The sequence below is a fragment of the Gymnoscopelus braueri genome (genome assembly GCF_963280865.1).
Source record: "Gymnoscopelus braueri genome assembly, chromosome: 3".
Taxonomy (NCBI): Eukaryota; Metazoa; Chordata; class Actinopteri; order Myctophiformes; family Myctophidae; genus Gymnoscopelus; species Gymnoscopelus braueri.
The window spans coordinates 25,194,127-25,219,039 of NC_137612.1; the positions used below are offsets into that span (position 1 = coordinate 25,194,127).

The 24,913-nt window shown below is 41.0% G+C and overlaps 1 protein-coding gene across 1 annotated transcript in view; it reads right to left on the minus strand.

Moving 5' to 3' along the window:
• Window positions 1-24,913, minus strand: part of igsf21a (immunoglobin superfamily, member 21a) — a 281,998-nt gene that overhangs the window by 26,256 nt on the left and 230,829 nt on the right. Inside the window, exon 5 of the mRNA XM_080424116.1 lies at window positions 10,329-10,444. Coding sequence (XP_080280242.1) covers window positions 10,329-10,444 — 116 coding nt within the window. The remainder of the gene's footprint in view (window positions 1-10,328; window positions 10,445-24,913) is intronic.

Consider the following 24,913-nt stretch of genomic DNA (forward strand, 5'->3'; position numbering starts at 1 on the left):
ACTGAGCCTGATTTATACTTAGTTGTATGATGGTGTCCCACATTGAAAATAGCCGATGTATAAGCTCACAACGTGTCGCATCACAACAGGACACAGGACACTGGTGCGCGACAAAGTATATAAATCAGGCATTCAAATCCAATTGCATCAAAGGAGGCACAGGCATCAACCACAAATCCACACTGACCCCAGTCCCTCACAAGCTCTCTTCATCTCTCTTCATCTCATGCCCACTACCTCCTGCTACCAAACAACTTGTAACGAATGAAAAAAGAAAGGATTTTTCACTGTGCATTTGAACAGGTCATTAATTAGGTGGAGAAACACATGGATTAGAAATGATTCATGCACCTGCTCAGAAGAAGCTTTCTTCTTGGCAATCTGGTATGTGTACACAGTAACACCTGTGGCACACAACACATGAATTAATTCAGAGTGCACCAGCAAGAAGTCCGATTATTTTGCTTTCAGCATTTAACTTCAGAGACAGAAAATAAATATTATATTGGCTCTAATGTCTATAATGATAAAATACTGTGCGACTGTGTGCACTACTGTGGACCGACAGGGGGGTGGCAGAGACTCACTGGAGCAACAACTCCTCACTGCCACCCGGGTTTTAAGGACTGCAATCAATGAACATGTCATCAAAGACCTGAATGAGTGGGGTGACAGACCTGCGGCTGCAATGAGCGAGTCAAGTGCCACCGCTGTGTAAGTTCAATTTGTCTACTTTTTTATTACTATTACTTTTTATTACTATGATGATACAGATCAAAATAGGGAAACCTATGTTGTAAGCGGTGCAACACGCTGAACAGATATCTGCTCAGCGTGTTCTAAAATTGTGGGCCTTTCAATGATAATTTAAGTCACCCTTCTATTAAATGAATCAATGAATGTGTGTCACATATTTGAATATGTCACCCTAAACAATTCTTCATACATTTTGGAGACTGAAGCAACAATTTTATGCTAAGCATTAAATTGTTCAAATCGAATTTCCATCAAAGTTCTTGTTTGTGAAAGAGATATGACAAAATAACCATTGGAGTTTTGTTAAAATTGGACAGCAATCAACAAGTCCCTGCTTTAAGTTACTAAGCTGGGGATGTTTCTAGCTGTGACTGGCATTTTGTGTCTCAGATAGCCTGCTAATATTTCACAGTAATTTACTTGTGTACGTGTGTATATAATACCAAAATGAGCACAATTCTTACACATTATGATAATGCAAAATCTAGATACTATACTTCTATACGTATAGAAGAAATTACCCCATGCAATTACCCTACCTGCAACAGTCTCATATTAGTATGTTTGGGCACACAAGTCTAAATTTTCATTTACTGTTTACCGGACATTTTGTATCTCTCAATCAGAAAAGTCTGAAAAGAGTAAATCCTGATTATGATTTTTCCCAAAGAATTCCTCTGGGGAATGAAGCCAAACAGCCTATCAACATTATTATTAACATTGCCTCTAAATATAAAGTATTTTCGGGGTCTTGGATATGATTAGAAAAGAGGTGGTATGTTTTCTTGTAATGGGGCCTTTTGAATATTTTCAGTGATGTTGCTGTATTGTCCGTCACATACAATACTGAATGGAATAAAGGACGGACATGAAGTGATTATCAGTCATGGCCATGTTATAAATCCCCAAATGCCCTACAGTCCATTGTGTTCACACATACATTGCCTGTGCACAAACCACTGCATTCTGAAATTAATTAGCTCAGGTGAAAAGAAAGAGATCTATAGCCCAGACACAATGCCACATGATGGTGAAAGGTGAAATGTCACGAGGATAGCTTTGCATTTTTTACTATGAAGACAATGATGAAAGCACTTGCACTGCAGCATTCCATCCCCTCATCTCCCCAGCTCCTCTCACTAACATCTCAAGTCCAAAGCCTACTGGTAATGTAACAATAAAACCTTTTATTTTCAGCCATTGGCCAAAATACACCTTTATGTTGGCACAATTAATCATGCTGCTGTCAAAGGGACAAGGCTGTAATTTACATGGTGACAGAGTTACTCAACGAGGAAGGAAGAGAAGAGGTAGGCAGAGAGAAAGAGAGAATGAGAGCATAAGAGAGAGAGAGTGTGCGCACAGATGCGTGCATGTGTGCGTGCGTGCATACGTGAGAGAGAGAGAGAGAGAGAGAGAGAGAGAGAGAGAGAGAGAGAGAGAGAGAGAGAGAGAGAGAGAGAGAGAGAGAGAGAGGTACAGTAGGTAGAACAGACAGATAGATAGATAGATAGATAGATAGATAGATAGATAGATAGATAGATAGATAGATAGATAGATAGATAGATAGATAGATAGATGATTGGAGCTTCAACATATCTGGTTCTTATTATTAACTGTCATTATCTTTCCTCTTTTCAATCAGTGGTTGCTTGTGCTCGAAGGGTGTTCTAATGACTGTTGCAGGGAAACTATTATCAATATGCCACGGCAGAGGCTTGTTTCCATGACATCAGATGAGGGCAGATCTTGAAATACAATAGCAAGCTCTTCTTACACACTGCAGTCAATGCTATTTCTCAAAATTACCTGGACATGACAAGAGTAGCAATGTGGTTTAATAACCTAGCTTTTGACAAGGACTTTAGCGGTGAAAAATCAATTTATAGCAGTGGGGTGTTCCACTGACTAGGCTTTAACTGGCCAAACTTAAGAGAAAGATCTATAAACAATTCACATCATTCCACTTTGCAATTAAAAGCAACATTATTGCATAGTCAATGACAGTATCGTTTTTGAGTGGGAGGACTTTTGAGAAATTTGAGATCAGTACAGGTCCTAAAACCTTTTTACCAGGCACTTGTATTTTTCTCATTCCACCAGAAGAAGTGCTAGATAATTGGTAAAGTAAAAGTGGATATAGTCAGAGGTCACAAGGGTGATTTCAACTAAGTGAACCCACCACTCATACAGAAATTGATGTTTTGACTGAGCCTTGAGTCTGACTCTGTTTACGTGGAATGAATCCAAATTTCTCTCTGGGCCATATTTAGTTGAACTTTGGCGCAGGCTGCAAACACAGCTAGGGCACTTATTGTGTTGGTTGTGTTTCCTCTCCAATCTTGTTAGTTAGATGAAGCTTATCTGGGCGCTAAAGGCTGGTTCATGGTGCAATTAGTCATGGGTATGTTTTGGGCATTACATTAATTAAACAATTCAGAGTCGGCTCCCTTTACCTTCATCAGTAATGCTATTGATACGACAGATTTTGCAAGTTGGTGGATATGCAAACTGCTGAGGAAACTTGCATTCCACCATCTATGGGAGCAGCATAAATAATGTGATATAATGATATAATATGAAATATAATGATGAGGAGACGCAGGGGAAACAAAAGCTCGGCTCACACAAACATCAACTGGAAAGGAGGGGTAGAAACGCAGTGGTCATGCTGCCTGCTACGGTCAGAATCATCAAAGCCTAATGTCTCCTCATGTCAACTTAAAATGCACATGCTCATTATCAGTTAGGTTATTTCTTAACTGCATATTAACACATTGGGTGCCAGAGGTTTATTAAAATATTATACTTTGAGTGCCAGGACTTTTTAAAAATTTTGAACCTTTTTCAAGTAGTCACAAAATATTTTCAGTGATCACCGTCCTCACGGTGATCCCCTCATTACACACATACAGGTCTCGTACAATCGGGGGGAAAAAATTTAAAACATTCGGAAATCCATTCCATAGTTGCAGCCAGTTGAAAATAGTTAAATTAACATTGTAAAAAAAAAAGTGCACAGGAGCCGAGATACAGGTTTTTGAAGTCATAAGTTAACCAGGAGGTGGATTGGAGTCTAAATCTTGTAGGAGTGATATTTCCTGTTGCTGTGAAGGAAAAAAAAAAAAAAAAAAAAAGTAATTCTTTTTCTTCTTTTTTTCAAAAAACGTATATATACGGTTTTGGCACTCAACGTTAGTATGCGCAAAACCGTATATATACGGTTTTGGCACCCAATGTGTTAAGGCATGACAGAGATGCAGCGGGAAAACACACTCTGTGCGCCCTCGGATCCTCATTTGGATTTTGATGATGACCAATACTGTATCTACAGGAACAGATAAAGAATGCCAGCCCAGGAGGCTATGGATTCATGACATTCTTACATGACGAGAGGCATTTGAACATATTTTATCAACAATAAAATGTAGGCACTCTACTTTTTTTTCTGACCCTTTTTCACCAGTCGTCTTTTGGAGACGCATAATAGCGGCAAATCTTTTTTTTTAAGTCTTATTAATATGATTTATGAAGAATAAAGTGCTTGAAAAGAAATAAAGAAATAATAGAAATAACAATTTTCATGTTTTTATTGTAGGCTACCATCACTTGTCACTTAAATTGTTTGACATGAGTGTTGTGTTGAAATCGGAAGAATTTTTATATTGCAATCAGTGTAAACATTTTGTGAACCCTGCAAAAGTCAGTGCGTAAGATAGCAGCGCACCCTGATTGCACCAGACCTCACCTCATTTTAAGACCATGCCCATGGGCATAAATAGGCGGAAGATAATTCATTATCTAAACAACGTGAGCTCCGTGTGGGCATAAAAATTACATCTGCGTCGGTTCAAAGATATAAATGATAATCGCGCTACCCCTTTGCGCCATCTTGTTCCGGGCGGAAGATATAGGGCCCTCTGAGTTTTAAGCAGCTGTCAGGGCTGTCAGACATGAATCCATGGGGAAATGTCAATGTTTTGACAAGTTCATTGTTTCAGAATTGTGCTCTCTTTTCCTCACTCATTCCACCCCCTTCTGTATCTCTCTTTTTGTCTCCACCAGGCCGAAGGCATGCATACAACTTGGAGGCCAAGTCAAATGTTCTCACATCAGCCTGTTATCAGCGCCATCAGGAGGCCGATGTTTGCTAAAGCCATTTTTTTATAATTCTCCTACAGATTTTGTCCAAACATCACGCACATTGGTACACATTATCTCTATGGTGATTAGGACGTATCTCTCAGAGTTTTCATATTCCATCCTGATTGGCTAAGATTGGCATTTAAAGTTTGCAGGAGTGGCCTGTTTTGAACAAAATGCCTCAAATCATGAACACAGCGTCCGATGGCGTGAAACATTGCTGGCCCACAATAACCTAGCTGTCCTGTCAGAGACCTGTGCTCCGAGGAGCCCATTTTTCTAGTTTGATTATGTTGTTTGTCATTGGCCACTTGATATAGTAAGATGTTCCATATAAAAGAGATCCTAGATCTCAGTAGGACTATAAAGAAAATATTGAAATAAAACCATTACCAAAATTCATAGTACCATATACGTAGGTTAATACTGTCAATATTAATCAATCTGTAAAAACATGCTGCATAGGGAACAATAATATGCAATATGTGACTTATTCACTTCCATTCATAATTCTCACATCAAAACAGAGATAACTGAGTGACTGAAATACAAAGGAACAACAATGGTTCTGTATCTATTAAATGCTTGCTTTCTTCATTGTAAGCCACCATTGAGACTGGGCTCACAAAGATATGATGTTGAAAATCCAGCTGACAACAGCTCATTTTACAATAAGCCTCCAGGCAGCGACACCCATAAAGACAATGTGTTTCATTAAAAAAAGAAAGAAAGAGAGCGTTTGAAGTTCCGATCATAAGAATCTGTGCCAAAGCTGCTACATCCAAGCAAATACTTACAAAGCTAATAATGAGGTTCTGTTACAACATAGTATGGCTGTGGATAGCAGCATACATAGAACAAATGTTCAGTTTAAATGTAATATTTGTGGCCATTGTTCAAATTGAAGAGACCAAGTAGTGTAGAATGTAATTCTACAGTATATGTCGAGCCTACTGTACTATATATTGTTTAAAGCTATAGTGCTACTTTGGTGTCTCTTCTTATGCTGTGACAGCAACTAGTTAGCTTTGATAATTTTGACACAGTTGGAATTGTATACGGTATAACACTGTATACGATAACAGTACTATACAACGTGGCACACTATAGTGTGAAATTACATTATGGCAAGATACTATTCTTGAATCTAAGTCTTTCTGTTTGTAACAATGATTTATATTTGAGTTACAAGCAATCTACTGTAGCTCTCAAAATATATTTCTCACAAATGACTACAGAATAGCAGGAAAAGTGAATTACTGTAACTTCGTGGAAATAAACATGAAAGTAAATATCTCTTAGTGGAGTTAAAGCTTATTTTTCAAAGCATTATTTCTATGGACCACAGCACAAGATCTCAAAGGAGATTAAACAAACATTTGCAGCGCTGGATAGTCTAGAGAGGCACCAGTAATAAAATCAATCAATGAACCTTGTTCAAAATTCAAGATTATACGTTGATGTTACATCTCATATTTGGTTTTGGTTCCTCATCATTCTAGCAGCAATAACAACAATAACAAAAGATGTAATTAAGAATAACAAGTAGTAAGGTAAGAAATAGCTGAGCATGATGTACATAGCACATTGAGGTGCTTGAAGGTACTGTGCGCATGGGTGGATTGTTGTCAGTGTTCATTTACTGGGTTTTGATTTAGTCCTGCAGTACAAGGCCACTTTGGCAGGTTATGATCAACTCTCCGCAGAAGCCATTTAACTTTTCCAGACATAAGTGTTTTCTTTACACTTGGGCTGCAGTCTGCACGTGTACTACAGTACAGTAGATGCTGCGCCTGGCATTATCTCCTACCCCTACTGTGCAAGCTGCCTGAGATATACATTGAGGAAGTAAATTGCCCATTGTAAGTTCTTGGCTCATTCAAAAGTGTTGTATGGATAAAAAAAGGATGTATAAATCCTTCTACAGTATAAATGATACCTCGAGATACATATATCTTCATTTATGGGTATAAAAGGGACACGGACGGACGGACGGACGGACGGACGGACGGACGGACGGACGGACGGACGGACGGACGGACGGACGGACGGACGGACGGACGGACGGACGGACGGACGGACGGACGGACGGACGGACGGACGGACGGACGGACGGACGGACGGACGGACGGACGGACGGACGGACGGACAGACAGACAGACAGACAGACAGACAGACAGACAGACAGACAGACAGACAGACAGACAGACAGACAGACAGACAGACAGACAGACAGACAGACAGACAGACAGACAGACAGACAGACAGACAGACAGACAGACAGGGTAGCTGACACGGAACTGCATATGATATGGGCACAGATAGACAGATACAGCCATCTCCTATACGGGTATAAAAGGGACACAGGCAGACAGACAGATACAGAGATCTCCATATAGGCTATGGGTATAAAAGGGACACAGACAAACAGACGGGTACAACGGGCACTCTGACAAAGGGTACAGGAGAGGCATGAATTTTCAACGGGCATCTGCCTAGTAAAAAAAAAAAGTGTATATATATAAAGAAAATAAGGTATGAATCCTCGCTTAACAACAGGCAGCGACTCTAATTGATGTGCTGTAATGAGATGTCTTGTATAGCAATAGTGTATTGATAACTGTGATAACATTGTATTCATATTAAAACTGTTGCTGATGGTTTCGCAACACTTATACAAATTAAAGCCCTTTGGATGAACGGCAGGCTACATGATTCTTTTCCCAGAGGGGAGCCGGGCTAGAATCAAGGTGGTTAGACAGCGTTTGCTCATTATGTCATAAACTGAAAATAACAGATCTACAAATCTATGGATAAGTCAGGCATTATCACCCATTTGTGTTCACTACATCATTTGTTGGTTTTATCGGAGATCAGAATGAGAATGAGAATTATTTTCATTGCCAAGTACTGTGTGCTTGCGCGTATGAAAATATAGCAGTCTCTGTGACGTTGGTGCAGTACACTGAAAGCAACAGTATAGAGCAGAAACATTTTCAATAATTTATAACTGCTTACTCAAATAAAGTCATGGGTAAAGTTGCACAGTCTGTGGGGAAAATAGCATTGTGCCCAGATCCCGACTGAACACGGTCTTCGCCTCATTTTAAGATCAACACACCCCCACGCACAAAAGTGCTGCACGGAAATGTAGTATCTACTGTACACAACCTGAGCACAAAGCAGTTGCAAAGTGGGGAAGGTACCATAGCACCCAGCACACGGCGCAAAATAAAAGGGATATAGCACCGGTATAGCGCTTACAGAGGATATAGGGCCCTGAATTACATTCACTTAGATATACACAACAAAATACACCAAAACAACATAATGTACAGTACATAATGTACTCTATATATCCACTCACATCAACTTGCTAAAATGATTTAATATTTCCCTGGCTCTTTTTGGAATGGCACAGTACCATAACTCATTCTGTGAGAGGATGGAATTACCTTATAATACTCAGTACATGAAATCCACTCCTCTCTCCATTGCCATTTGAAGCAGTTAAGTGTTCAATGTGAGAAGTATACCAACGGATGTTTTTCAAAGATAGTGTTCCTGGTCAAATTACCACAAAATGGTTTTGCAGTAAAATGCTTCAATGGCCTTGCAAAGGTAATATCAGATAACCTTCCTTGAATTCTCCTTGAGTTAAGCTATCATTGGCGCAAAAAACCTTTGATCAATTTATTCAAGTCAAATGCACATACATGGAGAAACCTCAATATCTGGCAATCCATCAGTTTCCAAATGTCCTTTGAAATGTTTGTTCTGTTTCTGTCAGTCAGTCCGTCTTTCAAACGTCCTTTGACATGTTTGTTCTGTTTCTGTCAGTCAGTCTGTAGCGTCTAAATGTCCTTTGAAATGTTTGTTCTGTTTCTGTCTATCCGTCTGTCTGTAGTCCGTCATTTTCTCATTCATGCAATGAGTGAGAAAGGGCAATTTGCCAGTAATGGAGGGGGTGGGGTCCAGTCAAAGTGGCCAGACAATACAGTACCTTTCAGATCTCATTTCCTCTGTCAAGGGTTGAAAAAAGAATCCAACAGTGCTGCACTTTTAATGGCTTACAACTTCCTGTGATACCTCAGTGGGGAGTACCGGACAAAGCAGATACCTCACTCATGGCTTTCACATAATACAGCGAAGTATCTTGGTTGAGACGGAAATCACGTTCACCTTGCATTCACCTCTCACCGTGCTCATATAATTGTAGGAGAAAGGAGTGTGAAGGGTTTGTAGTCCATTACCATACACCCACGGACAATGATTAATGACTCGGTGGGGACGAACAGCAAGTGTTCTGTACTTAGACTGCTTCTGTGGACTCATGTCACCACACGCATGTGATTGCAGATATCTTGCACTGCCTTATCTCGCACTTTAAGCACATGAACCCTAACGTTCCTATTCTGGGCATGTAATAGGTGACCGTTCGCCGAAAATAGAAGATCCACAAGCTCACAATGCGTTGCATTGCGACTTGTTGTGAGCTTGAAGATCTGCTAGTTTTGGCACAGAGATTTTGTGTAGAGGGGAAAAAGGAGGGAACCCAGTACTGAGCCCAGGTTATTGAAGTATATAGGGTTTAAGTGGTCAAAAAGTAAAGGTTTTGTTCTTACATATGTGTGCACATGATTGTGTGTGTTCGCATGCCTATGTGCATGTGCATGTGTATGACTGTTAGTGTGTGTGTGTGTGTGTGTGTGTGTGTGTGTAATTGTGTATAAAAAGCGGGTGCCGGGGTGTGTAATGATAATTCCATGTGCAATCATTCCTATCATGTCACTGTGATTAGATGAATTACCCTCACAGTGACCATCAATAATATTAATAACTATGTTTCTTAAATGTGATCTACCTTTTTAAATGGCTACATTGCATGACTACATTGGCATCAGCAATCAGTCATATCACAGTATTGCTAATGGAGGCGACAGCAGCATTCTATGACAGCTCCTTCAGGATGAGTGCAGGGATTTACTGTACAGGCCTGTACTTGTGCCTGGTGTATTCAGTAGGGTTCTTCATCTGTATGCATACATTGAAGCTCTGAATCCACAGTGTCTAAATCTTTTTTTCTTTTCCCCTCCTTTAGTTTTGTGGTTTGTCTGAAGCTGGAAATACTAAACAGATGCTTCATGCTTGTGTGTCACACTGGACACATCACCTTGGCGCTACTGTATGTGACCATTGAAAACCCATTTGATATGTGGCTTTTTGTTTTTGCTAAGAGTTGAGCCTTTTTTTGCTTCAAGCTCTGACCATAAAAAAAAACAAAAAAACACCAACAACAAGCCAACTCCCTCGGAGCACTCTCAGGAGCACGCAATGGCACACCTGTGTCGTGTATGATTAGGACAAGCAGTGGAAAACCGAGCGGTTCCCACTGGACAGAGTGAAATGCATTCCCAATAGCAACTCACCGATGGGGCCGGTTTGCCTCCTCTTGCAGTGCAGACAAGAGTGAAGTTCTGGGCTTGGTATCGACTGAACAGAGCCGGGGTGTTCTCCGCCATAACTGAGATGTTGTTTGGAGGCGCTGTGGGAAAACAAACCAAAACATGATTTCATCAATTAGCCCATACGAATGAAGTGGGCGATGCACAGGCGGACATGAATATTTTCCTAAATATGCAACCATAAAGTACCTACTATACAGCATGCACAGTATATAAATGGCGTAGTACCTACTTTGATGATCTATAAAATTGAAACTGAGTGGTTGGGGCCATGGGTTCAAAGAAAATCCCTGGGGCTCATGGTGAGCCGGATGAGGCTGGTTAAAGGACCACATCTCATACATACCATATCACTACCCCACCGTCTGAATATCTCTGGGGATCCTCACATGTATGTCATGGTACAGTATACAGAAAACATGTGAGCAAGACTTCACAGCGGTCTACTGTATGAGCACAGGGGGAGGAGAGGCAGGTAATGAATGGAAATCTCCCTCATCCGCCAGAAAATCTGACGTTGGACATGCAGTACTTTGTCACTGTGGAGTAGCTTGTCTTATGAATGTGGGTTATTCATGCGCACACATAATCTCACAGCTTTTTCTTTCTCCATTCAATATCAGCAAGCAAGTGAATGAAGGCTAACTATAGCAACATGGTCTCCAGCTGCACAGATCCCACACACTCCAGGCTCAGTTGATTCTTGAAGAGCCACGTTAACCACTTAAACCCTATATACTTCGTTGACCGGGATCTCCCAGGGGTCTATACATAAAATCCTCTACATGTAGATCCACACCTGTTAAAAAGCTCTTTCACCATGCTAATTCCCAGGCAGTCCATGTACTTCGGGCCAAGCAAGATTTCTGTAGTATACAGTACCTGCTTTCTAGTTTTCTTTTACTAATCCCCTTGCGTTTCTACCTACTTACTATTTATTATTATTATTGTTAATATTATTATATATATTATGTATCTATGAGTTATTATTTATATATCTATTATTTATCTATTTATCTGTGAGCATTAGAATCACAGTGAAGCACATCTTATACATCTACACAGTTGCTGAAAATAGCAGATATACAAGCTCACAACACATCACAATATGCTATTTTTGGCTAATGTTCTCCTGTTTTCGTCAAATGTTCATCTATTATAATGTGCCAGAGTAGGGACGCTAGGGTTCATGTGGTTAATGACAACAGTACTTTCTGTGATATTAGATGAGGAGGTTGAAAGATAGTGGGTATTTGATGATGTATGTTGATGAAAAAAGCATTTCATTGTTTCTAAACATGATCATCGTATGCATCATCGTGGGAGGACTTGAAATATTCCGTCTGTCAAGTTGTCAAGTGAAACACTTCCTGTGAATTTTCCTCCACACTGAGCAGAGAGGAAGCAGAATGCACTTGTAGGATTAACGGATTTGGCCTGCGTTTTAATGGGAATCAAAGTCTTGAGTAGATATCAAAGGGGTGTGGGTGTGTGTGTGAGAGAGAGAGAGAGAGAGAGAGAGACAGAGAGAGAGAGAGAGAGAGAGAGAGAGAGAGAGAGAGAGAGAGAGAGAGAGAGAGAGAGAGAGAGAGAGAGAGAGAGAGAGAGAGAGAGAGAGAGAGAGAGAGAGAGAGAGAGAGCATGAATGCTCATGGGGCTGAGCATGAATGCTCATGGGGCTGACCATGAGCATATTTGAGTGTATGCACTTTGCGTGTGAGAGAAAATGTCAGAGAGAGTATGTGTGTGTGCGTGTATGGGTTAGCCGGGGGTAGTTAGCAGAGAACCTATTGGGAATTCTCTCTAATTTCTGGATTCATAAGACATGTTCTAAGGGAGATAAGCTAACGAGAAAGGTGATGAAGGGAGTATCACATTTTCTTTCATGTGTTACTTTTATATCTAAACTAAATCTATTGGGCGGCGATTGATTAAAAGCAGGAGGCGGTTGGGAGGCCTGAAAGCCTGTATGTTTCCACACTTCTTAATTGCTTATTGATGGGATTCATATGGCTGTAAATTAACCTTAGAACACCCCATTAGCTCCCTGACAGGCCTATCTCAATTCGGCATATGAGAAGCTGTCAGAGGTGTCTGATTCCAGCCAACCACGCTCCCAGTTACCAGACACAGAGGCCCTGTCATGTGTTAAAGTGGCTCCTAGTCCTATAGATGGGTTTCCGCGCGACGTCATCACAGAGCAGAGTGTGCATTCTGCGCATGCGGGAGGTAGAACGACCCGGAAGTGCCATTCACTCTATTGTTATTTTCGGGATTTAGATAGGCATAATGCTGCTATTATAGGCAGAATAGGCATAATGCTGCTATTATATACAGACAGATCCAACTTCCGACAAATCATTTTTATTGAGTAAAGAAGATATTACAAACTGCATCATTTAATCTACTTTCATTAAACCCGGTGAAGACCATTTATTTTATCAATGTACAGTGGCCAGAGATGCTGCGGGTAATAGCGCCCTCTACAGGCTCTTCCCTCCACTGCGCGCGCATCATCCTCAATGTTTACAAACGGGAAACCCATCTATATGCTCCAGTGTGAATGATTAAGCCCTCTATAACAAGGACGGTTTCTCCTTCAGTGTGCGCAAATTGCGGAAAGATACGCCCGATGATGTCAAATTATGTGTTTTATAAACGTGCATACCTTTCCGCAATTTGTCCAGGCAAGCTCTATACACACAGAATGCATAGGGTATTTTTGCCACACTATATATTTTTTCTCTTCATATCAGAACAATGGGTTTAAAGTTACAAATATGCTAAGTTTTCCTTTAAGATATTTACCTGGTATACTGATTAAACAGCATTTAACTTTTGCACTATTTCAGAAAGTCGCCAGAATCACACTGGTACTTAATTCCAATTTTCAAATTGTCTGCATGCAATACTCCTCAATGCAGTTCAGGCTCATGATCCAATTCCAGGAAATCAGCAAATGTAAGGGACTAATGTAATGGGATCAACAAAGAGTTGTGCAATATTACAGTGAAAAATCCAATATTAAAATGTAGGTTTCTTGTAACAGCTAAATAATTGTGATGTGGTTAGAGCATCCCCTTGACTGCTATCTATCACTAATCCTCCACGACATAGATTGCTCGGAAGTAATGTCAAAGTGATACTTTGTTTAATCTGGCTGAAATCACAAGTGCAGTGTTGTGTAGCCTAGATGATGAGATACATAATTCTACGCTATGGACAGCATTTGTTGAGGGGAAATACAAGTTCTTCATTACTCAGTGTTTTTGTCCTCAGGCCCATGCACGTGCACACATAGACATGAAAGGGGGCTTGAGCCCCTGCCCTTTTACCCGTCGCTAAAAAAGTGCCCTCCCCAGACTGGGGGAAAAAAAAAAGGAAGAAAAGTTCAACTGCCCCAAGCGGGCTAACGGTAAGGCTGACGGAAATGCCAGTAGATGTGTTGGATGCAGCTCAAAGTGAACTTTTCTCAGGTATCTAGTTTGTCGCCGTACGACCTTCCTAGCCCGTGTTATTAAAGAAAAACAGGCGACAATGGCCGTTTTCAAGATGTTTTGGCCATTATCTCTGGAACGGAATGTCCAATCTGCTCAGTTCAAAGCTTGTTGGGTGCGTGACTTTGAGGCCATCAAGCACGCAGTGATACCTTTTCGGGGTTTTTGGGCCTAAAAGTATGATAATTGTCCGTGAAACAAAATCCAAAAAGTGCCCTTTTGAAATTCCAGCCCCTGCCTCTCCAAATCCTTCTGCACGTCCCTGCTCAGGCCCACAGCATGCAGGAGAGCAACCTATCGGGAGCCATCACAATTCAAAGACGCAGTAATGAACCTTGGTGCAATTGAAATATTTGACATGGCAAACAAAAAACAACACCTGCCGAGCAAACAGAAAACATTTGCAAACAGAAGAATACCCAAGGACTAAGATTGTTGTCTGTGATGAAAGAGTTTAAGCCTTTCAAAACCTGATTTAATTGGATCTTTTTTCTCTCACTTCTTAAAGGTTATTTTTCTTACATTTGTGCTGCAGTATTTTATTTTTATTTCCGGCGAGCTATCTGTTAGGCGTTTGAAATGGGGTCGTCTGCCTCTCTTTGCAAGCCCTCGGTGAGGCATGCATACCAATGAGTCACAAACCCCCTGAAAATCTCCCTTGACAAGGTTAGTGTTGAGCATGTTGTTGCTGATATACTGCAGAGTGCTGATACTAAGCATGAAGAGGAGACTTCAGCTTGTGATATGAAATGATAAAAGCCACTGCATGGTTTCTAGACCATATGCATTGCCAGTGACACATCTTATAAAAAAGGGAAAATCTAAAGCAAAGAAACTTTTATTAAAAAAGAAAAGTCAATCTTTGACATACTCTAAGTATCTAAAAAGGCTCAAAAGGTTCAAGAGTGGAAGCAATTCCAAAGTTTTCTACTTTTCATACCTCCTCTTTTTGTGGATGTGCCTAGCATAGTGATGGCCTTGCTATACTGTATGTCTATCTGTGTCACATTTATTTTTCTTTTTTAATATACACTGTATATATTACAGTAACAATGACGATTATTTGTTTGATGGCAACATACAGCAACTAGAAAAAGTGCTCCTCGGAGCACAGGTCTCCGCCAGGTCAGGTAAGTTATTCTGGGCCAGCCATGTTCGGAATTTGACAAACAGGACGAAATATGAAAAATCGGACGGATCCGTCTTGATCACTTGACTATAGAGATAATGTGTACCAATTTGTGTGATGTTTGGAATAAATTTGTACGAGTAATATAAAAAAGAAAATTGCAAAAATTCGGCCTCCTGGTGGCGCTATAATAGGGCAATGTTAAAGGGGTGGCATTTGTTCCTCAACATAATACGTGTGCGTGCAAAGTTTCACCGCAATCGGAAGCTGCGTTCATGATTTGTAGTATTTTGTTCAAAACGGGCCACTCCTGCAAACTTCAGATGTCAATCTTAGCCAATCAGGATGGAATATGAAGAATCAAACAGATCCGTCTTGATCACATGACTATAGAGATAATTGCGTGAAATTTGGATACAATCTGAAGGAGTATAGCGCCTCGTGGCGCTATAAAAGGCAGATGTGAAAAATGCAGGGCAAAGGTTTTTTTCTTGGCCTCTAGGGAGTGCGCATACAAAGTTTTACACAGATCGGTGCAGTTATGGATAAAAACACGAATAGGCCTGTTATAGCGCCACCATGAGGCTGATTTGAAAAAATTCAAGTGGCATTTCTTCCTCTACCTAGTGGGAATGTGCGTGCAAAATGTCATGGAAATTGCACGCTGTGTTCATGATTTTAGGGATTTGGTTTAAAACGGAGCACTCCTGCAAACTTCGGAAGCCAATCTTAGCCAATCAGAAAAATCTGAAAGACCCGTTTGGTTTAATGACTATAAAGCTACTGTGTATCGATTTGCGTGATGTTTGGACAAAATATGTAGGAGTACTGTGAAACAATGTGTTTTGCAAAAATCGGCCTCCTGGTGGCGCTATAACAGGCCCATGTGAACAATCTGGCATCCAGGGAGTGAGTGTGCACAGTTTCGTTGCAATGAAACCAACGGTGCCGGAGATTAGCTGTTCACACACACACACACACACACACACACACACACACACACACACACACACACACACACACACACACACACACACACACACACACACACACACACACACACACACACACACACACACACACACACACACACACACACACACACACACACACACACACACACACACACACTCTTTGACGGACAGGGTGCAAAACATAGTCTCGGCCATGCCTTTCAGCCTGGTGGAGACAATTACACCGACCATGCTGTCTATTTTGTTTGATTTAACAGAAACATTTTGAACATTTTCCAATAATTTTTTTAAATAGCCAATCTGCAAGCTGAGCTTGTAGATTGGTTATTTAAAATAAAATAGAGCTTGAGTGGTTAAAGGCAAACATTTAGACTCCCAGTTCCACAGCGAATAGGTTTACTGTACCAATTCAAATCGATAACAGTCTTTCCATCAGTCCCTTCCCACCTCCTTGTTCTGTGCCCTCAGGCTCCATTACCCCCTGCTCTCTTAAAAGGAGGGAAAAACCCAGCAAATGGGATTGGAGAGTGTGCCGAACAAGAACACGTTTAGAGCTCCCAGGAGACTGATCTCTTCCTGGCCTGATAATTAAGGGATTTAGTGGTCGGGAGACAGCTGGGCTCGTAAGACACACTTCCGATGTCCCCTTGTGGTGCTCAGTGCTCAGGCTTCAAGCCCACCTCTCTGGAGGAGAAGGGGAGGACTCAAAGGGACGGTGCTAAGGTCATCCTTGGTACCTTCAGGGAAAGCCATTCACTTAAATATTTGATGAAGTTGCATTCTTTTGATTGTGAACCCAAGGCTCCCAGAATAATCAGTGCGAATTTGAATGGTGTCATCGTGCTAAATTATTGTTGGACGCATGGGCTCTGTGTCATCAGATCATATTCACTGGAGAATGGCTATATTTTCAATAATCCTTGACTGGTAGAAAAAAAGGTTCAGAATAACTGTCTCTTGACACTGATGGTGTCAAAACTGCTTCATGTTAATGTTAATCAGAGATTAATTCAAGGTCTTCGAATTGACTTGATCAGTGGTGTTGAATAGCTAATTTAATTAAATTGACCATGTCATTTGACATTGTACAAAATTATTCAGAGTGGACAGCAATGACCAAAATGATAATTTTTTTGCTTTCTATTTTTTCCCCTTTTTTTGTCGTTGTCAAATACAGTAGAGGCCTGTCATACGGTAATTTCTTCCTCCCGGATTTTTTTCTGTCCTTCTATAAGAGAATTTAAACACCCTTCTAACACACAGAAAATACATAATTTTCCTTTGTTTTGTCAGGGAGGAGTGTGAATGCTATCTCCTTTTGTTGTGACTCCAAACCCTGGAAACTTAAGCATTCCTGCCTCTTATGCTTCGGCTACTTGAGTGCTCAGCTCACCACGACCCAATTTCTTTTTTAGTGACAGGGACTATAGGCTTACATTACATGGACAGTTGCTTGTCTGTTATGTGCAGTACTGTACACAATATATAGGTTAATTAATATACTAAGATTAAAACTGCTGCTTGAACTGAAGCCGCTGCAGGACAGTCAATTTGAATTGCTGGTTGGGAAGGAACATTATAGTCTAATTATTGAATCTAGTTTTTCAATGTCACGCAGATTAGTATTATCTGCTATTGCCACTTTTGTACTGCACTACATATTAGCAAAACAACAAAGCAATCAAATACCCATTGCCAGTATTTTTCATTAGCAGAGTATTTAATTTAAATTCATGCTTACCATTACAATAAATGTAATGTGGGATCCATGTCCATATTTCCAAATGCAATAAGAGCAATAAGTTATACATGTAACTGTCGGATCAATAATATGCAATGGTTCCATATCTCCAAACGCAGAGCCAGAGGACAGAAATAGAGCAAGCCAAAAGAGAGAGGGCTATCTGTACAACTGGACCCCAAAGCATATAGAATAGCCCCCTGCTCTCACACATTGGGAATGACAATATAACGATAGTTACATGTTGTAGTTTTATGATCACAGGCTAAGCCCTCCAACAGGTAGTAAGAACAGTGGTGGAAACTGGAAAGTAACCAAGTATATTTACTCTACACTAAGTTTGAAGTATCTTCCACCACTGGCTCTGTGGGTATTTAGAACTATAACACTTTGCTTCTAATGCTGCTCACAGATCCATAACAAAAGCTAGGGACGAATACAGATGGGGGAAGACAAAAAGTACTGCATGTTGTGTTAAACAAGTGAACATGCAGAGAGAACAAACTAAACTGCTGCATTGGAGAACACAAAAGAAAGGCTAAAGCACGACAATTTACATGGTCTAAATACAAATTGGACCACTTTTATTGAATTGTGGTGTCAAACACAATAGCACAGTAGACGGGATGTGGTTAGAGTGAAGAAAGTGAGAAAAGCAATACACAGGGTTCATCATAAAAAAAAAGCAACTAGAAATTCTAAATTATATATATTTTTTCACCTGAGAATCATACTGTACTGACTGGATGGTGAGCAAAAATTTCCATTCGGTCTGAAGTTTCCATACCATGTGCCATTACAATTCCCCTTTACTGTACTGTGCGCTTGCCGCTTGATGACTCTGGGGTGGGGTGGGTTTGCGGGGGTGGGGTGGTAGAAGGAAGACTGTAAAATAATCAAATTTAAGTCTTCTCTGGGAAAAAAAATTAAGCAACACATCGAAAAGAATGCTGGCAAAAGGCCCTGAGACCGTCTGCGTTCCTTTTGAAATACCTTACTTGCCAGCCCGAGCAGTACTGTGAGATAAAAGACACTGAAATGCTTTTAATCACTTTTCCATTGTGCGTTTAGCATTTCCCCTTTCATTTGCATGGGTTATTATTACTGTGCTGTCAGCTCATATCGCGTTCTCCTGCGCCATCCAACCAGCAGCAGGCAGTAGCACTGTGTTGGGATGGGTGGGGGTTGGTGTGTGTGTGTGTGTGTGTGTGTGTGTGTGTGTGTGTGTGTGTGTGTGTGTGTGTGTGTGTGTGTGTGGTTGGGGGGGGGGGGGCTCTGGTGGCTGTCAGGAAGAGGAAAGGGATGACACCCAGAGACAAAAGCCTGTGTCACATTGAACAAGTTCCCCAGTTCCAAAGCCCATTAATCATACCGATGTGGTTGAAAACAGCAAGCACACGCCTGTGTGTGTGTGTGTGTGTGTGTGTGTGTGTGTGTGTGTGTGTGTGTGTGTGTGTGTGTGTGTGTGTGTGTGTGTGTGTGTGTGTGTGTGTGTGTGTGTGTGTGTGAGTGCATTTAAGAGAGCAGGAGAGACATGGAGAGACAGAAAGTGCTCGGTGCTCGTCTTTGAAAACATATGGTTTCATTGACGCATCGCTGAGCAATGAGAGCCATCTTGCGAGGCATAGGCTTATGTACTTGTTGCCCAGTCTGTGTGGACATGATATTGCCATCTCCTTGAGAAGAGATAATGCAGCATTCAAACCACACCCAACACAATGCTTTTTTACAGCAAATTCACAACCATTTACAGCAAAACTTCCATCACATTCTTGAACTTCTCATAGCAAAGCAGAGTGATGGCAGCTGAAGAGGAAACTTTAAGAAAGGATCACTTTCGCTCTCCATAGGGAGCGATTTAGGAGCTTAGGCAGAACTGTGATACAATTTTTCTCTTGTTCTGTTCCGATATGATAGGAAATGAGATATGTTACGCTGTGTATGGAATCTATGCAGTCCCTCCCTGGGCTTCAGCCCTGCTGAGGTTAAACCAGCCTTGTACTTACTGCACTGTGTCTATAATGAGGACAAGTGGGACGAAAGCGAGGAATTTTGCCAGCATAGTTTCAGGGCTCAGTTAAGACGGAAGACAAAAGGGAAATATTTTTTATTTTTTTCCACCCACTCTAACAGTAGACAGCAGCAGATGGGCTCTACCCTGTCCACAGCTCAGCATCAATAATACCATGACTGGCACCTTCATCTCTAAAGTCCATTTTTTCCCAGCTCTGGGGCAGGGGGGGTGGGATAGGCAATCTGTTATGAATTGGCCCTTTTACCTTTGGACTTCTCCACTCACCCTCTACCTCCTCTCGCATCGCCAGCTGGGTAATTCACAGACCACAGACGTGCATGCGTCTTTAAGGCTCCCCAGTGCCTGAGGTGTCGCAGACAAATTGGTTGATCAGTGTGGTTGTACGGCCTGGTTCAGACGCCTTCTTTATGACACCTAATTTACAGACCGGGGGAAGGGTGGGTTGGGGGGGGGGGGGGGGGGTGCTGTGGCTGTAAAGTTATATGAGGCCAAAGAGAGTCAGTGCAGGTAGTAAAGCATCCATCATTCAATTCTCAGTGTTGGCCCTCGACCATATGAGCCATATGAGCCATATTCCCCAGAAGACGCCTTAAGAGAGCCTGCATCAAATGCCGACAGACAGAGGGCCACAAGCTGTCGATAAGTATACACAGAATTCAGTGACGGTGAGTAGAATTCATATTTCAAACTGACATGCAAGGGGGTATTGATGAGACAGTTATGACCAAGACAGATGGATCGGTATGCCTCGAGAGCTTTTCCCCCCTTTTTTCCAAAATGAGGTAATGATTTACATTACCTAGACTTAAAAAGACCAACACACATATTTGATACAGTGATTTCCCCACATGTATTTGACATGGTTGATGCAAGAAGTTTTGCATTCATCATAACAAAAAAAAAGGGAGAAAAAAAAGGCTCCAGTCTTTGACGTTCTCCTTTGCTGTAGCTCCTTGAAGTGAAGAAACAACGGAAAAAAAGACCAGGTCACCACGATAGAAAATCGGGCGTCCGAGTGATCCGACGTGGAAACAGACCTCCAATACCCACCATTCTGCTGGCAAATGTGAGATCCCGGAATGACGCTAAACCAATGTCCAAGATGGATGAACTCAACACAAGATGGATGAATTAAACACAACAAAGAGACAAAGAAAACCTATCTCTTAGTGCTGACAGAGACCTGGCAAACAGAGCTAGCATCTGATACCTTCATAACACCACCTGGCCTCACAGTACAGAATGGACCGGAATGTAAATAGTGGTATGCAGAGAGGACAATTAACTCTTTAACTGCCAGAGTAATAGTGTAATAGTGGGACGCTACTGCCAGCGAAAACGAGCAATTTTACTGAACCCAACCCGCGACGCATGCACTCGCGCGGTGAGCTGAGAAATCCAAGGTGACATGTCTGAATGACTGGAGACCTGTCACTCTCACCCCAATAGTCAGCAAATGCGAGAGAATACAGTGAGAGAATACATCTACTCCATATACTACCTGCCTTGCTGGACCCGTGGCAGTTTGCATATAGGCCTACCGTCAAAACAGATCCACCGATGATGCAATTCCCACGCCTCTTCACACCGTCCTGTCGCACATGGATGACAAGAAGCTGAAGGACAAATATGTGCACATGTTGTTCGTGGACTACAGCTCAGCTTTCAACACCAGCAAGACGTGACCCAAAGCTCCAAGACCTACAGCTACACCCAAGCATGTGCGACTGGAGACTTGACTTCCTGTTGAACCGACGCCAGGTAGTGAGAATCGGCAGTATCACATCCGACACCCTGACCCTCAGCACTGGAGCACCCCAAGGATGCGTGCTGAGCCCTCTCCTCTACTCCCTGTACACGCATGACTGCTGAAAATGTAAAGTGCGTTATAAATAAAATGTATTATTATTATAAATTGTATTATTATTATAAAATGTATAACAGGCTGACAAAAAAACGTGACTTAAAGGTTAATATAAGGATACAGGGACTACTTTAAATTTTTGTATATGATGTTCGGAAAAAGGTAAGAATTTAGCACTCAGCCGGATCTTAACGATACGTGAACGAGTCCCAGAGCTGCGGTTGAGGGTGAGGTCACAGGTGGAGCTAATCCCCTTCCAGGCCTTATTGCTATCTCATTTGGAATTTTCAAAGCCATTTACGATTTTCATTCCATTCAACAATATATTACCTCCTGAAACCATAACAAGATGGCAAGTAATAAACAAACAGTAGCAGCTGCTTCTGGACTACCAAGACAACACCATTTTGTCTGCTTTTCCCCCGTCAATTCTTAACTCATCCACTGCCTGAGTAAATAAATAAATAAAGCCCAGACTGCCAGCGATTTTTTGATTTTCTTACCTTTTCAAGTAGTCACAGAATATTTATCTCCAGTATGATCGATCCCCTGATGGTTGCTAATCACGGAGGGTTTCACTGTGCTTCCGCAAAAAAGGAAAAAAAGGCATTGCGACCTCCCGTTTGCTTGTCATACGCCGTTGAAAATAGCATGTCTCGCCAAAAATACATAGTAAAACACAGGTATATAAAGCAACAGCAGGGTTGCCGAGATACAGAATATTTCCCAAATACTTAACCAGGAACTGAATGGAGCAGTAAAGCATATAATCACAGCCTCTTTTTTCTCAACTATTATTTTCTAATGTCAGGGCACCCTGTCATGCATTATTGCTTAAATGAATGTGATTGGTGAATGTCAGATTTGATCATTCACCATACACCAAACTGATGACTAGCTGGAGCTGATCAGACATAATGCTCCTAATGGCAACATTACAGAAATGTCAATGTTTTAAAAGCAACTTACGTTGTCACCAAATAATTAGAAAAGGATAATGGATAAAGCTATAATTTTCTAAGCTTATATTTTTCCATCTGTCACTCATCATGCTCATAGATATGATATTAATTAAGATTGAGTGACTGTATCCCCTATGTGATGCCTAAACTTTTGTCAGAACCTTCTTTTTTTCCTTTTGGACTATACATCATTTTCAGACCAGATGCAATTATTCTCACAAGGTTTGCTCTGCAAATGGACAATTTGTTGTTAGGCCAACAGAGGATATCATCCCATAGTATTATCTTATCTTATCTTAGTCTGGAGGGACAATTTAAGCTGTAAAATGAAATATTTCATCACATGGCATGTCAATAGTGTCAACACAAATGATGAATTTTCAACTGAAAAAGGTGCCGATGCGTGTAATATAAATTAGCCTTGGTTCTAGGGTCAGGGGTCTTAATTAATAATATTATCTCTGGATCCACTGCAAATAATTACTGCTGCTGTGTCCACATATGGCTGGATTCTATCCACTTCACATTTAAAATGCTTTCCCCCCTTACTACCAACAATGGCATCGAATGATATTTTTTTTTAATAATAATAATTGCCAATGTGCTAATGCAGTGCATCTTCACTTTCTGTTTTAATTACGCTAAAATAGAGATATTACAATGAGTCACTGCTGGTGTCATGTTCTGATGCCCCTGGGGCTCCATACAGTAAGACATTTGACATTAATGAAGGTCTGTCTATGCTACCTTAAGATCATAATGTGCTATGAAGTAACCCATACTAATGATGGCTTATTCATTTGTTGTTGTTTTTCCTCCCCCTAGTTCTGGCTGTGCCTGTATTTGATGAAATAGGCTTGCTCTCCAGCAAACTCCATCTGGGCAAAATGCAATTGTTCTCTACTGCTGTTGGTAATCCATAATCCAAAAAATAAAATTGGTTTAGGGACAGACATGACAGGACCCAGAAACAACGTGCCATCCACAAGCTATACACCATCCAAAAACACCATCAGTACAAGGGTGTTATGCTGATAAGCCATCTGTCTAAATGATTTTTTTTTTTACATTTTAGCTACACAAATGTCCACTTGTCACAGCTTTTATCACTTATCTCAGTAGTCCAATCACATGTTGGACTACTGAGAAATCTTGATCTCAAGATTGATTGATTGATGTACTTTATTAAGTAAGACATGAGAACAACAGTACATGGAGGTACAAATTCACAACTTGTTTCTGTAAACTCCAAAAGGATCAAAAATGTTTGTGTGTGTTTAGTGTTGTCATAGAAAGGTAAGCCAACAGTGGCAGGGGAAATCAGTAACTGAATACAAAGTTATTAGCCTAGTATACTGAGTACTGAAAATAGAAGCACACATGGATAATGGTGGCCATCATCTTGTAGAAGTACACAAAACAACAATTCTGGCCTGAAAAATATATATTTAAATGAATGTTTGACAATCATAATTTTTTTGGGGGGAAAAGCAATATTTTTTCTTCCACACCTTTTTTAAAAGCTTTGTGTGGATGTATGATTTTTCTATGTTATTATTAGTTTACATAAAAATGTAAGCCAAATACAAAACAAAGCAAATCATATGGCTGCATGGGCACTGTGGTGGGCTAGTGTTTGTGGGTATTATGTTGTAAAATTAAAAGAGACTACTCCAGCCTTCAATATGCTAATACGGTGTGTCTGCCTTTTAATTAGTTATCTACTCATTTGCTTAACTTTTCAACAGAGATGAAAATGAAAGCAATTATGCGTTAGGCTGGCATGGGCAGACTAAAACACAATTGCCAGAGCAAACAATTTTGCTGTCGTTTCCTGGCTAATTATGAGTAGCCACAAAGTTGAATCTCTAATAACAGTTAGATTATTCCATTATTGGTTATTGTGGATCCTGCCCTAACCGCCCTTTAACAGCAACAGTCTGTTATTCATTTTGTTAATAGGAGTTGAAGAATCTCCGCACTGGCACAGGCACGGACAGTGGTGAGGCAAGAGCTATTTGGCCATAGTTTGTTGCAATGCATGAGGTACTTGGGGAAAGGCCCATGCGTGGTGCCAAAACATGGCAGAAAAGTCCCATCCTCTGGATGTGAACAAAATGTCCCTCCTGCCTGGCACAAATTGTGAGGAGGAATCCATGCCCTCCACCTGCTCCCAGCCATCCACTAAAAGGCCAAAGAGGGCTAGGGGCTTTGTTGGCCTTCCTCAAAAAGCAGGCTGAAAGGAGGAAGCAAGGGATACAATCCTCCTGGCTTAGTGTTGAAGTGTCCTACGCAAGACACCGAACCCCCTGCTCCCAATGAGCACATTGGTACAGTACCTTGCATG